At 44.8% G+C, this 17,156-nt stretch overlaps 1 protein-coding gene across 2 annotated transcripts in view; it reads right to left on the reverse strand.

Annotated features, from left to right (window-relative positions):
• Positions 1-17,156, reverse strand: part of fbxl6 (F-box and leucine-rich repeat protein 6) — a 65,153-nt gene that overhangs the window by 15,298 nt on the left and 32,699 nt on the right. For both annotated transcript variants that reach the window (XM_068015747.1, XM_068015746.1), the window contains exon 7: positions 11,567-11,680. In XM_068015747.1, the coding sequence (XP_067871848.1) occupies positions 11,567-11,680 (114 nt within the window). The remainder of the gene's footprint in view (positions 1-11,566; positions 11,681-17,156) is intronic.

Genomic DNA, 17,156 nt, shown 5'->3' on the forward strand with positions numbered 1-17,156 from the left:
ATGGTTTTACTAAAGGGAGATCCTGTTTGACAAATGTAGTAGAGTATTTTGAGGATGTAACTAATAGGGTAGATCAAGGGGAACCAGTAGATTTAGTATACCTGGATTTCGCAAAGGCACTCGATGAAGTGCCACATAAAGGATTCTTTGGCCTCCTTATCTCGAGAGACAATGGATACGCGCCTGGAGGTGGTCAGTGGTGTGTGGAGCAGCGCCTGGAGTGGCTATAAAGGCCAATTCTAGAGTGACCGGCTCTTCCACAGGTGCTGCAGAAAAATTTGTTTGTCGGGGCTGTTACACAGTTGGCTCTCCCCTTGCGCTTTTGTCTTTTTTCCTGCCAACTGCTAAGTCTCTTCGACTCGCCACACTTTAGCCCCGCCTTTATGGCTGCCCGCCAGCTCTGGCGAACGCTGGCAACTGACTCCCACAACTTGTGATCAATGTCACAGGACTTCATGTCGCGTTTGCAGACGTCTTTAAAGCGGAGACATGGACGGCCGGTGGGTCTGATACCAGTGGCGAGCTCGCTGTGCAATGTGTCTTTAGGAATCCTGCCATCTTCCATGCGGCTCACATGGCCAAGCCGTCTCAAGCGCTGCTGACTCAGTAGTGTGTATAAGCTGGGGATGTTGGCCGCCTTGAGGACTTCTGTGTTGGAGATACGGTCCTGCCACCTGATGCCAAGTATTCTCCGGAGGCAGCGAAGATGGAATGAATCGAGACGTCGCTCTTGGCTGACATACGTTGTCCAGGCCTCGCTGCCATAGAGCAAGGTACTGAGGACACAGGCTTGATACACTCGGACTTTTGTGTTCCGTGTCAGTGCGCCATTTTCCCACACTCTCTTGGCCAGTCTGGACATAGCAGTGGAAGCCTTTCCCATGCGCTTGTTGATTGCTGCATCTAGAGACAGGTTACTGGTGATAGTTGAGCCGAGGTAGGTGAACTCTTGAACCACTTCCAGAGCATGGTCGCCAATATTGATGAATGGAGCATTTCTGACGTCCTGTCCCATGATGTTCGTTTTCTTGAGGCTGATGGTTAGGCCAAAATCATTGCAGGCAGCCGCAAACCTGTCGATGAGACTCTGCAGGCACTCTTCAGTGTGAGATGTTAAAGCAGCATCGTCAGCAAAGAGGAGTTCTCTGATGAGGACTTTCCGTACTTTGGACTTCGCTCTTAGACGGGCAAGGTTGAACAACCTGCCCCCTGATCTTGTGTGGAGGAAAATTCCTTCTTCAGAGGATTTGAACGCATGTGAAAGCAGCAGGGAGAAGAAAATCCCAAAAAGTGTGGGTGCGAGAACACAGCCCTGTTTCATGCCACTCAGGATAGGAAAGGGGTCTGATGAGGAGCCACCATGTTGAATTGTGCCTTTCATATTGTCATGGAATGAGGTGATGATACTTAATAGCTTTGGTGGACATCCAATCTTTTCTAGTAGCCTGAAGAGACCACGTCTGCTGACGAGGTCAAAGGCTTTGGTGAGATCAATGAAAGCAATGTAGAGGGGCATCTGTTGTTCGCGGCATTTCTCCTGTATCTGACGAAGGGAGAACAGCATGACAACGGTCGATCTCCATGCACGAAAGCTGCACTGTGCCTCAGGGTATATGCGCTCGGCCAGCTTCTGGAGCCTGTTTAGAGTGACTCGAGCAAAGACTTTCCCCAGTACGCTGAGCAGGGAGATTCCACGGTATAATAAAAGCAAAATACTGCGGATGCTGGAAATCTGAAACAAAAACAAGAAATGCTGGATTCACTCAGCAGGTCTGGCAGCATCTGTGGAAAGAGAAGCAGAGTTAACGTTTCGGGTCAGTGACCCTTCTTCGGAACTCGAAGTTCCGAAGAAGGGTCACTGACCCGAAACGTTAACTCTGCTTCTCTTTCCACAGATGCTGCCAGACCTGCTGAGTGAATCCAGCATTTCTTGTTTTTGTTTGAGATTCCACGGTAGTTGTTGCAGTCACCGCGGTCACCTTTGTTTTTATAGAGGGTGATGATATTGTCCACGCCTGTCCTGGGGTACTGCTCCCTCGTCCCAGCACAGGCATAGCAGTTCATGTAGTGCTGAGAGTATAGCAGGCTTGGCACTCTTGATTATTTCAGGGGTAATGCTGTCCTTCCCAGGGGCTTTTCCGCTGGCTAGAGAATCAATGGCATTAGAGTTCCGATTTTGTTGGCTGTATGTCCAGCTCATCCATGACTGGTAGAGGCTGGGCTGCATTGAGGGCAGTCTCAGTGACAACATTCTCCCTGGAGTACAGTTCTAGGTAGTGCTCAACCCAGCGGTCCATTTGTTTGCGTTGGTCAGTGATTATGTCCCCTGATTTAGATTTGAGGGGGGGCGATCTTCTTGATGGTTGGCCCAAGAGCTCTCTTAATGCCATCATACATTCCTCTGATGTTTCCAGTGTCTGAGGCCAGCTGAATATGACTGCATAGGTGATGCCAGTAGTCGTTTGCGCAGCGCCTGGCTGTTCTTTGTGCAGTGCTTCTGGCTGCTTTAAGTGCTACCGATGTTAACTCGCTGGGGGCTTTCTTGTAGTTCAACAGTGCAATGCGATTAGCGGCTATGACAGGTTCCAGCTCTTCATTATGAGATTGAAACCAGTCTGCATTTCTCTTCGCACTTTTGCCGTAGGTGGTCAAAGCTGACTCATAGATGGCGTCTCTGATGTGGGCCCACTTGGTCTCAGCATCCCCTGTGGGAGTGTTTTGAAGGGCTGTTAAAAGTGAATTTAGAAATTTTTGTAACAGCTGTGGGTGAGAAATTCTGCTCGTGTTGATGCGCGGGTGGCCCTTCTGCTTGGAATGATGCAACTTCTTTGGTTTGAGTCTAACCTTGATGCACACCAGGGAGTGGTCGGTGTCGCAGTCCGCACTGTGGAAGCTGCGTATGATTTGAACACTATTTAAGGCGGCTCGCCTTGTGACAATGAGGTCTAGCTGGTGCCAACGACGCAATCTTGGGTGCCTCCATGAAACCTGGTGACAGGGTTTGGTGTGAAGGGGAACCAGTAGATTTAGTATACCTGGATTTCAAAAAGGCACTCGATGAAGTGCCACATAAAGGATTAATAGACAACATAAGGGCTCATGGTGTTGGCAGTAATATATTAGCATGGTTAGAGGATTCGTTAAGACAGGAAGCAGAGGGTGGGCATAAATAGGGCATTTTCAAGTTGGTAGGCAGTGAATAGTGGGGTGCCACAAGGATCAGAGCTGGGGCCTCAGCTATTTACACTCTATATTAATGACTTGGATGAAGAGACAGAGAGTAATGTATCTACGTTTGATGATACAAAGCTCGGTAGAAAGGTAAGCTGCAGGAAGATTAGATTAGATTAGAGATACAGCACTGAAACAGGCCCTTCGGCCCACCGAGTCTGTGCCGAACATCAACTACCCATTTATACTAATCCTACACTAATCCCATATTCCTACCAAACATCCCCACCTGTCCCTACATTTCCCTGCCACCTACCTATACTAGTGACAATTTATCATGGCCAATTTACCTATCAACCTGCAAGTCTTTTGGCTTGTGGGAGGAAACCGGAGCACCCGGAGAAAACCCACGCAGACACAGGGAGAACTTGCAAACTCCACACAGGCAGTACCCGGAATCGAACCCGGGTCCCTGGAGCTGTGAGGCTGCGGTGCTAACCACTGCGCCACTATGCGGATACAGAGAGGCTGCAAAGAGATATAGACAGGTTAAGTGAGTGGGCAACAAGATGGCAAATGGAGTATAATGTAGGGAAGTGTGAAGTTGTTCACTTTGGTCGTAAAAATAGAAAAGCAGAATATTTTGCAAGGGAATTGGAGTACAGGGATAAAGAAGTCTTACTAAAATTATACAGGGCGTTGGTGAGACCGCACCTGGAATACTGTGCAGTTTTGATCTCCACATTTAAGAAAGGATATATTTGCACTGGAGGCAGTGCAGCGAAGATTTACTAAATTGGTCCCTGGGATGAGGGGGTTGTCCTATAATGAGATGCTGAGTAAATTGGGCCTATATTCTCTGGAGTTTAGAAGAATGACAGGCGATCTAATTGAGACATACAAGATTCTGAAAGGGCTGGATAGGGTAGAAGCTGAGAGATTGTTCCCACTGGTCAGGGAATCTAGAACACGGGAACACAATCTCTGGATAGGGGACCAATCATTCAGGACTGAGATGAGGAGAAATTACTACACTCAAAGGGTTGTGAATCTTTGGAATTCTCTACCCCAGAGAGTTGTGGATGCTCCATTGTTGAATAGTTTGTTTTCAATGGGATTATGGGGAATGAGGAATTGAAGGAAATTGGTATTAATAAGAAGGCTGCATTGGAGAAATTAATGGGGCTGAAGGTTGATAAGTCCCCGGGAACTGATATTCTACATCCCAGAGTGTTGGAAGAGGTAGCTATGGAGATAGTGGATGTATTGGTGATTATCTTCTAAAAATCTGTAGATTCTAGAGTGGTTCCTGCAGATTGGAAGGTTGCAAATGTCACCCCATTATTTAAGGAAGGGAGAAAGAAAACAGGGAATTACAGACCTGTTAGCCTTACATCAGTTGTTGGGAAAATGCTAGCATATATTCTAAAGGATGATAAATGGACACTTGGTTAATTATGATCTGATTGGGCATAGTCAACATGGTTATGAATAGGAAATCATGTCTGACGAACCTGTTGGTTTTTTTTGAGGATGTTACCAACAGAATTAATAAAGGGGAGTTGGTGGACGTGGTATACTTGGATTTTCAGAAGGCTTTTGATAAAGTCGCCCACAGGAGGCTGGTTAGCAAAATTAAAGCACATGGGATTGGAGGTGATATACTGGCATGGATTAAGGATTGGTTAACAGGCAGAAAGCAGACAGTAGGAATAAACGGGTCATTCTCACTTTGACAGGCTGTGACTAGTGAGGTACAGCAGGGATCAGTGCTTGGGCCCCAGCTGTTCACAATATATATCAATGATTTGCATGTGGGGACCAAATGTAGCATTTCCAAGTTTGCTGATGACACGAAACTAGGTGGGAATGTGTGTTGTGAGGAAGATGCAAAACAGCTTCAAGGGGATTTGGACAGACTTAGTGAGTGGGCAAGAACGTGACAGATGGAATATAATGTGGAAAAATGTGAGGTTATCCACTTTGGTAGGAGGAATAATTGTGCAGAGTATTTCTTAAATGGTAAGAGATTAGTAAATGTAGATGTACAAAGGGTGTCCTTGTCAATAAGTCACTGAAAGCTAACATGCAGGTGCAGCAAGCAATTAGAAAGGCTAATGGTATGTTAGCCTTTATCACAAGAGGATTTGAGTACAGGAGTAGTGAAGTCTTGCTTCAATTGTATAGAACCTTGGTTAGACTGCACTTGGCATACTGTGTGCAGTTTTGGTCCCCTTACCTTAGGAAGGATATCATTGCCGTAGAGGGAGAACAACGCAGGTTCACCAGACTTGTTCCCGGGATGGTGGAACTGTCCTATGAAGGGAGATTGGGAAACTGGGCCTGTATTCTCTAGAGTTTCGAAGAATGAGAGGTGATCTCATTGAAACCTACAAAATACTAAAAGAGATAGACAGGGTGGATGCAGCTAAGATGTTTCCTCTGGCTGGAGAGTCTAGAACCAGGGCACACAATTTCAAATTAAGGGGGAGCCATTTAGGACAGAGATGAGGAGAAATTTCTTTACTCAGAGGGTTGTGAAATCTTTGGAATTCTGTAACCCAGAGGGGTGTAGAAGCTCAGTCATTGAGTATATTTAAAGCAGAGATTGACAGATTTCCAAATACAAATTACATAAGGGGATATGAGGATACTGTGGGAAAAAAGTATTGAAGTGGATGATCAGCCATGATCATATTGAATGGCGGGGCAGGCTCAATGGGCTGAATGTCCTTCTCCGATATTCCTAATATATTTAAGGCTGGGATAGACAGATTTCTGGTCTCGCAGGGTATCAAGGGATATGGGGAGTGGGCAGGAAAGTGGAATTGAAGTCCAAGATCAGCCATGATCGTACTGAATGGCGGAGCAGGCTCGATAGGCCATATGATCTACTTCTGCTCCTATTTCTTGTGTTCAGTCCCAATTGCAACTCCTCAGACACTGAAGGAATCTATGTCCAAATGCAGAAAGACCTGGACAACATTCAGGCTTGGGCTGATAAGTGGTAAGTAACATTTGCGCCACACAAATGCCAGGCAGTGACCATCTCCAACAAGAGATCATCTAACCATCTCTGCTTGACATTGAATGGGATTACCATTGCTGAATCCTCCACCATCAACATCTTGAGGTGCTATCATTGACCAGAAACTGAACTGGACCAGCCATATAAATACTGTAACTACAAGAACAGGTCAGAGGCTGGGAATTCTGTGGTGAGTAACTCACTTCATAACTCCCCAAAGCCTGTTCACCATCTACAAGCACAAGTCAGGAGTGTGATGGAATACTCTCCACTTGCCTGGATGAGTGCAGCTCCCATACATTCAAGAAGCTCAACACCATCCAGGACAAAGCAGTCCGCTTGATCAGCATCCCAACCATCACCTTAAACATTCACTCCCTCCATCACCGACGCACAGTGGCAGCAGTGTCTACAATCTACAAGATGCACTGCAGCAACTCACCAAGGCTCCTTTGATAGCACCTTCCAAACCCATGACCTCTGCCACCTAGAAGGACAAGGAGAACAGATACAAGGGAAAACCACCATCTGCAACTTCCCCTCCAAGCCACACACCAATTAGGGATGTGCAATAAATGCTGGCCTAGCCAGCAACGCCTTCATCCCATGAACGAATAAAAAAAATAAACACTGGCTCTTGTGGAATTCCATTTGTCAAAAATTTTAAGTGAGATTCTGTACAAGGGGCATACTGAAGATAGTACAATCATTAAACGTTATGGAGATAATCGTTCATTGTGGGATAATGTACATTTTACAAAAATATATACTCTACTCGGAGAAAAGGTTACAGATTGACCTTGCTGGCTTGAGACAGATGTTGGAATGAAAGGAAATCTCTTAAATTAAATGGGTAGATGCAAGTCATCAACTGTTAAATTGTTTTACAAAAAGAAGAAATGCATGTACAAAGAAATTGTTCAGCTTTCTAGAGGAGGGACATCTTGCAATGTAATGCTTTGTACAGAAAATGGAACTTTGGTTGTGCATATTAACTCTAATATTTTACTTAAAGAGACACAAGGGAATCTGTTAATTGTATACCAATTGTGTTTAATTGCATGCAAGTCATGTGCATTAACTGGATTCACTCGTGCCCTCTATACAGACAGACTAAAACTGGGGTTTGTTGGGTTAGAAGGTATGTGGTTGTAATGTGTAACACTAAATAAATAAAAAAAGTGTAAAGATTGACTCCAGTTCTGTCCTTCACCAACTTGCTTTCAGGATTAGAACAGAAGCCCCTTTGGAGGGATTGAGGACTGAGGGATTGTTAGGAGTATTTGTAAATAGCTAGGTCAGTGCACTGTTGTTAGGGTGTGTGTGTTAATAGTTAAAAATTAGAAAAACCTAAAATTAAAATTTATGTAGCCACCTAATTAATTAATTATAATTATTTAAAACAGGCAAGCAGAAGGGAAGTAAGCTGGTGAGTCGACTGTTCTGTTTTATTTTTAAGTAGCAAGCTTTATCGTATTGCCAAAGTTTAAATTAGAGCAGTAAGTGCCGGTGAGCAGGGACATTAATTTAAAAATTAATTAAGTAAATAACTAGTTATTTAAAACACAATAAGGATGACAGGGCAGGTAATGTGTTGCAGCTGCATTATGTGGGAACTCGTAGACAACAGTGTGATTCACAGCAACCACATTCTGCAATAAGTGTTTGCGGCTCGAGGAGCTTCAGCTCAGAGTCAGTGAGCTGCAGGCCGAGCTACAGACACGGCGATCCTGGATACTTTGTTCCAGGAGGCAGTCACACCCCACTGGATAGGGTCCTCTGATTTGGTCAGGGGCAGGAGGATGTGGCTGCAAGTGAGGTAGGTAAGGGGATTGAAAAGGCAGAAGTGGAGGAGCCTCAGCCCTTGCAATTGACAACAGGTTTGAGGGTCTTTCAGCTTGTATGGATGAGAGCGAGGGCTGTAGGGTGGATGAGCAAACTGACCATGGTACAGAAAGCCATTCAAGAAGGGGGAGTAACTCGGAATTTTGTGGTAGTTGGGGACAGTATAGTCAGGGGGATAGACACTGTTCCCTGCAGCCAAGAGCGAGAGTCCAGCAGACTGTGTTGCCTGCCAGGGTTCAGGATCTGCTCAGGGCTGGAGAAGAACTTGCAGTGGGAGGGGGAAGGGGAGGATCTCGTTGTCGTGATCCACATGGGTACCAACAACGTAGGTAGGACTAGGAAAGAGGTTCTGCATAGAGAGTATGAACAGCTAGGGGATAAATTAAAAAGCAGAACCTCAAAAGGTAATAATCTCTGGATTATTACCTGAACCACAAGCAAATTGGAGTAGGGTAAATAAGATTAGAGTTAAATGCATGGCTCAAAGATTGGTGTGGGAGAAATTGGTTTCAATTCATGGGGCACTGGCACCAGTACTGAGGAAAGTGGGAGCTGTACTGTTGGGATGATCTTCACCTGAACCATGCTGGGACCAGTGTTCTGACGAATCATATATCAAGGGCAGTAGAGAGCGCTTTAAACTAAAAATAGTGGGGCGAGGAATCAAGTGAGAGAAGGTATGATAAATTAAAGAGAGAGGACAAGGCAAGACAGCAAAGTAGCAATAAGGGAAATAATAATCAGAGAGTGACAGGAAGGGACAGAATGTACTAAATTAAGAGTGTGCAAGCAGCTAAGGCTAGAGGTTGCGTAAATAGTAAAATGACAGAACTAAAGTCTCTGTATTTGAATGCGCGTAGCATTCGTAACAAAATAAATGAATTGATAGCTCAAATAGAAATAAATATGTATGATCTTATAGCCATTACAGAGACATGGCTGCAAGATGACAAAGGCTGGGGCCTGAATATTCAATGGGACGTGACATTTTGGAAGGACAGGAAACTAGGATTAAGGATGACATTAATACAATAGAGAGGTGACCTTAGTTCTAAAAATCAAGATGTAGAATCAGTATTGGGTAGAGATAAGAAATAGTAAAGGTAGGAAGTCACTTGTAGGAGTGGTTTATAGGCTCCCTAACAATAACCTCACTGTAGGACGGGATATACAGGAAGAAATAATGGGGGCTTGTGAGAAAGGTATGGTGATCATCATGGGTGATTTTAATCTACAGTTAGATTGAACAAATCAGATTGGCAAAGGTAGCCTGGAAGATGAGTTCATGGAGTGTTTTTGGGACAGTTTCTTAGACCAGCACATTCTAGAAACAACCAGAGAGCAGGCCACTCTAGATCTAGTAATGTGTAATGAGACCGGATTAATTGATGACCTCGTAGTAAAGGCACCCCCTAGGTAGTAGTGATCACAACATGAATGAATTTCACATTCAGTTTGAGAGTGAAAAGAGTGAATCTGACACTAGTGTTTGAAACTTAAATAAGGGTAATTATGAGGGTTTGAGGACAGAGCTGGCTAAAGTAAACTGGGAAATTAGGTTAAGCGATAGGGGTCATTAGAGACAGAAAAGAAAAAAATGAAAGGAAAAGATGCAGCAGACATTTAAGGAGATATTTCCTAACACTCAGCTAAGATACATTCCAGTGAGAAAGACAGACTCTAGGGGATCAATGCACCATCAGTGGCTAGCGAAGGAAGTTAAAGATAGTGTCAAATTGAAAGAAAAAGCGTACAATTCAGCGAAGAGTAGTGGCAGATCAGAAGATTGGACAGAATATAAAATAACAGCAAAGAATGACGAAAAGAATAATGAGAGAAAAATTAGAGTACAAGAAAAAAGCTAGCTAGAAATATAAAAACGGATAGTAAGAGTTTCTACAGGTATTTAATAAGGAAAAGTATAAGTAAAGTGCATGTTGGTCCTCTAGAGAGAGTGTCTGGGGAATTAATAATGGAAAATAAGGAAATGGGGGAGGAATTGAACAGATTTTTTGCATCCGTCTTCACTGAAGAGGATACAAATAACATTCCAGAAATAACTGTGAATCAATAGTTGAAAGGGAGAGAGGAACTTAAAACAATTACAATCAGCAGGGAAAGGGTACTGAGAAAATTTAGACTAAAAGCTGACAAGTCCCCAGGTCCTGATGGACTTCACTGATGGTCTTAAAAGAAGTGGCTGCTGAGATGCATTGGTTTTAGTTTTCCAAAATTCCCTAGTTTCTGGAAAGGTCCCATCAGATTAGAAAATAGTGGAATGTAACTCCACTATTCAAGAAAGGAGGAAGACAGAAAGTAGGCCAGTTAGCTTAACATGTGTCATAGGGAAAATGTTGGAATCTATTATTAAGGAAGTTATAGCAGTTCATTTAGAAAATCCTAAGGTAATCAGGTAGAGTCAGCATGGTTTTGTGAAAGGGAAATCATGTTTAATTAATTTATTACAGTTCTTTGAGGAAGTAGCAAGCAACATGGATAAAGGGGAACCTGTGGATGTGGGGCACTTGGATTTCCAGAAGGCATTTGAAAGGTGCCATATCAAAGGTTACTGAACAAAATAATAGCCATAGTATAGGGTACATATTAGCATGGACAGAGGATTGGTTAGCTCACAACAAACAGGGAGTAGGAATAAATGGGTCATTTTCAGTTTGGCAAGCTGTAACTAATGAAGTGCTACAGGGATCAGTGCTGGGGCCTCAACTATTTACAATCTATATCCAATGACCTGGATGAAGGGACAGAATGTATGGTTGCTAAATTTGCTTATGACACAAAGATAGGTAGGAAAGTAAGTTGTGAAGAAGACATAAGGAGTCTGCAAAAGAATATAGATAGGTTAGGGGAAGCAATAGCATAGTGGTAATGCCACTGGACGATTAATACAGAGCCCAGACTAGTGCTCTGGGGACATGGGTTCGAATCTCCCCACAGCAGATGGTGAAATTTGAACTCAATTAATAAAAATGTGGAATTAAAAAAGCTAGTCTAATGGTGGCCATGAAACCATTGTCGATTGTTGTAACAACCCATCTGGTTCACTAATGTCCTTTAGGGAACGAAATCTGCCGTCCTTACCTGGTTTGGCCTACATTTGACTCCAGACCCACAGCAATGTGGTTGACTCTTAACTTCCCTCTGAAATGGCTCAGCAAGCCACTCAGTTCAAAGGCAATTAAGGATGGGCAACAAATGCTGGCCTAACCAGCAACACCCACGCTGCACAAAAAAAAAATTTTAAAAAGTGAGAGGGTAAAGATTTGGCAGGTGGAGTATAATGTGAGAAAGTGTGAACTTGTCCACTTTGGCCAGACAAATAGAAAAGCAATATATTAGTTAAATGGAGAGAGACTGCAGAACTCTGAGATGCCAGAGGGACCTGGTTGTCCCAGTACACAAAACACAAAAAGTTAGTATGCAGGTACAGCAAGCGATTACGAAGGCAAATGCAATGCTGTCCTCTCTAAAGGACAGGATGTGAAGCAATTGCTCCAGAAATACCTGCAGCCTTGGGCAGCCAGCCTGCAGCATCTCAATGCAGAACTGGAAATAGGGGTTGGTCTGCTTGATTTCAGTGTTCACTTCCAGTAGCTGAAGGTCAGTGCAGCAGCCAGCCTATGGAACAGGAGCACAGAGAAAACAGGTGAGTAAAGCAGGCAGCCAACTGGGAAACACTGCACTCAGTCTGATGCTGCCATGCCAGCTTGTTCCTCTCAGAGCAAACTGGAACCCAATATCATCCACACACGTAAAAAATGTAAAGTAAAAAGCAAGCATCAAGATGCTCGTTGGCTAAGTGATCAAGCAGCCAGAACCCTGTGGAATTCCTGATGGACCCCCACCCTCCACCCCAACTTTACCCTTGCCTTCCTCTTACATTACACTATTTCGAAGAAGAGCAACGTGGTGTCCTGGCCACTGTTTATTCCTCAACCAATATTAATAAAACGGATTAGCTCGTCACTGAATGTGTCTGTCACTGTAGATCCCCAATCACACTAAATAATACCCCACTGGAAGTGGTTAGCAAATTCTGCTACCATGGGTCCACGGTGACAGACAATCTGTCCCTTGATGCAGAGCTCGAGAAATGCATCGAGAAAGCAGCTACTGCCTTTGGCTGACTTGTGAAACATGCAGGGGATAACACCAAGCTGATCCTTAAGACCAAGGCCTGTGTTCTCAGCACCTTACTTTATGGATGTGAAACGTGGGTGACTTACAGCTATCAGGGAAAGAAACTCAATAATTTCCATCTTTGCTGCCTGCAGCACATTATGGCTATATCCTGGCAGGACAAAATCACAAATATGGCAGTCCTCTCAAAGGCAGAGCTCCCAAAAGTGTCGGCACAAATCAAACAGAGGCAGCATCGATAGATCAGACACATCCGCAGGATGGAAGACGGTTGCATACCCAAGGACCTTCTGTATGGTGAGGTAGCCAGGGCAAGACGACCAGTGGGGTGCCCAAAGCTCCACTTCAAGGATGCTTGCAAGTGTGACACGAAGGCCCTAAATGTCGACTGTCACACTTGCGAGACACTAGCTGGCAAAAGAGGAAATTGGTGACACATCCTGTGGACTGGTGTGCACTCTCACGATGACCAGTTGCTACAGCAGCTTGGCAACAGGCGCCAATGTCAAAAACAACAACTCACAGAGTCACTTGGCAGCTTCACGTGTACCACTTGTGGCAGAACCTGCTTCTCAAGGATTGGCCTTCACAGCCATCAAGGTGCACAAAGAGAAGATACCCCACCTAAATGGATTGTTTGCTGCATATACATCATCCTTCATAGATGGAAGGATGCCAACTAACCAACCATGACTGTGTCTGGTGTGGCTCAGTTGGTAGCAGTCTTGACTGAGTCAGAAGGTTGAGGGTTCAAGTCCCACAAAAGGACTTCAGCACAAAAATCAAAGCTGACACTCCAGTGCAATACTGAGGGATGTGCTGTCTTATGCAAGAGACATTAAATCTAGGACCTGTCTGTCCTCTCAGGTGAACATAAAAGATCACATGGCACTATTTTAAAGAAGAGTGAGGAAGTTATCCCTGGGGTCCTGTCCAAAATTTATTCCTCAATCAACATCACTAAACAGATTATCTGGTCATTAACAGATTGCTGATTGTAGGAGATTAGTGTGTGCAAATTGGCTGCCACATTTCCTACGTTACAGCAGTGACTACACCTCAAATACTATTTCAACGTTTGTAAAATGCTTTGGAACATCCCGAGATGCATGTTCTTTCTTTCTTTTACACCCTACTAAAACCCAGGCTTGAAGTCACAATTACTATTTCTCATCTGCCTCACTTTCTATCCTTCTGCTGTACTCACTAGTGGCCCTTTCACTCAGGTTTATCAATTTGGAAATGCACGCTGAGTTTGTGATCTCAAATGATCATTAGCTGAAGCTGGGTAGTGTGTGAGTGAGATGGAGAGGGAACTTGGGCTCAAGAGGTGAATAAATCTGACAGTTCCTCATGCACAGAATCACAGAATAATATAGTGCAGAAGAGGCCCTTCGGCCCATCGAGTCTGCACCAATACATTAAAGACACCTGACCTGTCTACCCAATCCCATTTGCCAGCACTTGGCCCATAGCCTTGAATGTTATGAGGTGCCAAGTGCTCATCCAGGTACTTTTTAAAGGATGTGAGGCAACCTGCCTCTACCACCCTCCCAGGTAGGGCATTCCAGACCGTCACCACCCTCTGGGTAAAAAGTTCTTCCTCAAATCCCCCTTAAACCTCCCGCCCCTCACCTTAAACTTGTGACCCCTCGTAACTGACCCTTCAACTAAGGGGAGCAGCTGCTCCCTATCCACCCTGTCCATACCCCTCATAATCTTGTACACCTCGATCAGGTCACCCCTCAGTCTTCTCTGCTCCAGTGAAAACAACCCAAGCCTATCCAACCTCTCTTCATAGCTTAAATGTTCCATCCCAGGCAACATCCTGGTGAATCATCTCTGCACCCCCTCCAATGCAATCACATCCTTCCTATAATGTGGCGACCAGAATTGCACACAGCACTCCAGCTGTGGCCTTACAAAAGTTCTGTACAACTCCAACATGACCTCCCTGCTTTTGTAATCTATGCCTCGATTGATAAAGGCAAGTGTCCCATATGCCTTTTTCACCACCCTATTAACCTGCCCTTCTGCCTTCAGAGATCAATGGACAAACACGCCAAGGTCCTTTTGTTCCTTGGAACTTCCCAGTGTCAGGCCATTCATTGAATACTTCCATGTCACATTACTCCTTCCAAAGCGTATCACCTCACACTTTTCAGCGTTAAATTCCATCTGCCACTTCTCTGCCCATTTGACCTCCCTCTGACAAAGCCATGCTGACTATTCCTAATCAAATTTTGCCTCTCCAAGTGGTGATAGATTCTCTCCTTCAGAATTTTCTCCAATAGTTTTCCTACCACTGACGTGAGACTCACTGGTCTGTAGTTCCCTGGCTTATCTCTACAACCTTTCTTAAATAGTGGGACCACATTAGATGTTCTCCAGTCCTTTGGCATCTCCCCCGTGGCCATACGGGAATTAAAAATTAGGGTCAGAACCCCTGCAATCTCCACCCTCGCCTCCCACAGCATTTTGGGACACAAATCGTCCAGACCTGGAGATTTGTCCACTTTTAAGCCTTCCAAAACCTCCAATACCTTGTCACTCCCTATGACAATTTGCTCAAGAACCTCACAGTCTCTCTCTCTAAGTTCCATATCAACATCCTCATTCTCTTGGGTGAAGACAGATGTGAAGTATTCATTCAAAACCATACCAATGTCCTCTGGCTCCACCCACAAGTTTCCCCCTTGGTCCATAATGGGTCCTACTCTTTCCCTGGTTATCCTCTTCCCATTGATATACTTACAGAATATCTTGGGATTTTCCCTACTTTTACCAGCCAGAGCTTTCTCATATCCCCTCTTTGCTCTCCTAATTGCTTTCTTAAGCTCCATCCTACACTTTCTGTACTCCACTAATGCTTCCATTGATTTGCTAAAAGCCTCTCTTTTCCTTCTCATCGTACCCTGAATGTTTCTGGTCATCCATGGTTCTCTGGGCTTGTTGCTCCTACCTATTACCCGAGAGGGAACATGTTGGGCCTGTAGCCTCCCCATTTCCTTTTGGAATGCCTCCCACTGCTCTTCTGTAGATTTCCCGAAAAATAACTCTTTCCAGTCTACCTTGGCCAGATCCTGCCTTATTTTACTAAAATTCGCTCTCCCCCAGTCCACAATCTTTTTTTGCAACTTGTCTATTTCTTTCTCCATAACAAGCTTAAATTGTACCATGTTGTGGTCGCTATCACCAAAATGCTCCCCCACCAACACATCAACCACCTGTCCGACTTCATTCCCCAGAATTAGGTCCAGCACTGCACCCTCCCTTGTTGGATCCTCTACATATCGAGCTAAAAAGTTCTCCTGTATACATTTTAAGAACTCCACTCCATCTAAGCCCTTAACACGATGACTATCCCAATTAATGTTGGGAAAGTTGAAATCACCTAATATAACTACCGTATTATTTTTACACACCTCTGCAAATTGCACACATATTTGCTCCTCAATTTCCCGCTGATTATCTGGGGGTCCATTATAAACACCTAGCAATGTGGCTGTCCCTTTTTTATTCCTAAACTCTACCCATAAAGCTTCATTTGATGCCCCCTCCAAGATATCATCTCTGCTTACTGCAGTAACTGACTCCTTAACTAATATTGCAATGCCCCCTCCTCTTTTACCCCCTCCTCTGTCTCGCCTGAAGATTCTTTATCCCGGGATATTGAGCTGCCAATCCTGCCCCTCCCTCAATCATGTCTCCGTGATGGCTACTATATCACAATTCCACGTGTCAATCCTTGCCCTTAACTCATCCGTTTTACCTGCAATACTCCTGGCATTAAAGTAGAGGCCTTCCATCCTGGTCTTACTCCCTTGAAACTTACTTCCGCTGTATTCCCTCTGACTTGTTCGCTTTCCTATATTTAGCTGTGTCCCTATTCTGCTAGGAGTCTGCATCCCCTCCCCCTGCCAAATTAGTTTAAACTCTTCCCAACAGCAATAGTAAACCCGCCAGCAAGGATGTTAGTCCCCCTCTGGTTCAGATGTAGACTGTTCCGCTTGTACAGGTTCCACCTTCCCCAGAAACGGTCCCAGTGCTCCAGGAATCTAAAACCCTCCCTCCTGCACCAACTCTTTAGCCACGCGTTCATCTGTGCTATTCTCCTATTTCTATACTCGCTAGCACGTGGCACTGGGAGTAATCCAGAGATTACAACCCGAGAGGTCCTGCTTTTTAGTCTACTGCCTAACTCCCTGAATTCTTGATGCAAGACCTCATCCCTCTTTCTACCTATGTTATTGGTACCAACATGCACCATGGCCTCTGCCTCATCACTCTCCCCATTCAGGATGTCTTGCAGCCGTTCAGTGACATCCCGGACCCTGGCACCAGGGAGGCAACACACCATCCTGGAGTCACGTTGACAGCCACAGTAGTGCCCATCTGTTTCCCTGACTATAGAATCCCCTATTACTATTGCTCTTCCTCTCTTTCCCCCTTCCCTTACAGACAGGCTGCTTGCGGTGCCAGAAGCTTGGCTCTGTCCGCACTCCCTGGAGGAACCAGCCTCATCAGCCTCCAAAATGGAATACCGATTTGCAAGCGGGACCCCAGGGGACTCCTGAACTACCTGCCTGTTTCTCTTGGACTGCCTGGTGGTCACCCATTCCCTTCCTTCCTCAAGTCCCTTCAGCTGCAGTGTGACCACCTCTCTATACGTGCTATCCACGATGCTCTCAGACTCACGGATGCTCCACAGTGTTTCCAGCCGCCGTTCCAGCTCTGAAACCCGAGCTTCCAGGAGCTGCAGCTGGACACACTTCCTGCACACATGCTGATCCCGGGGACTGGAAATGTTCCCGGATTCCCACATGCAGCAAGAGGAGCAAACCACGGCTTTAAGCTCTCCTGCCATAACTAAACCCTTTAAATTTAAAACTTTAGAAGATTATAATTTTAAAAAAACAACTAAGTCTTGCTAAAACAATGAATTACAATTCAA

Source organism: Heterodontus francisci, chromosome 2 (genome assembly GCF_036365525.1).
Source record: "Heterodontus francisci isolate sHetFra1 chromosome 2, sHetFra1.hap1, whole genome shotgun sequence".
NCBI lineage: Eukaryota > Metazoa > Chordata > Chondrichthyes > Heterodontiformes > Heterodontidae > Heterodontus > Heterodontus francisci.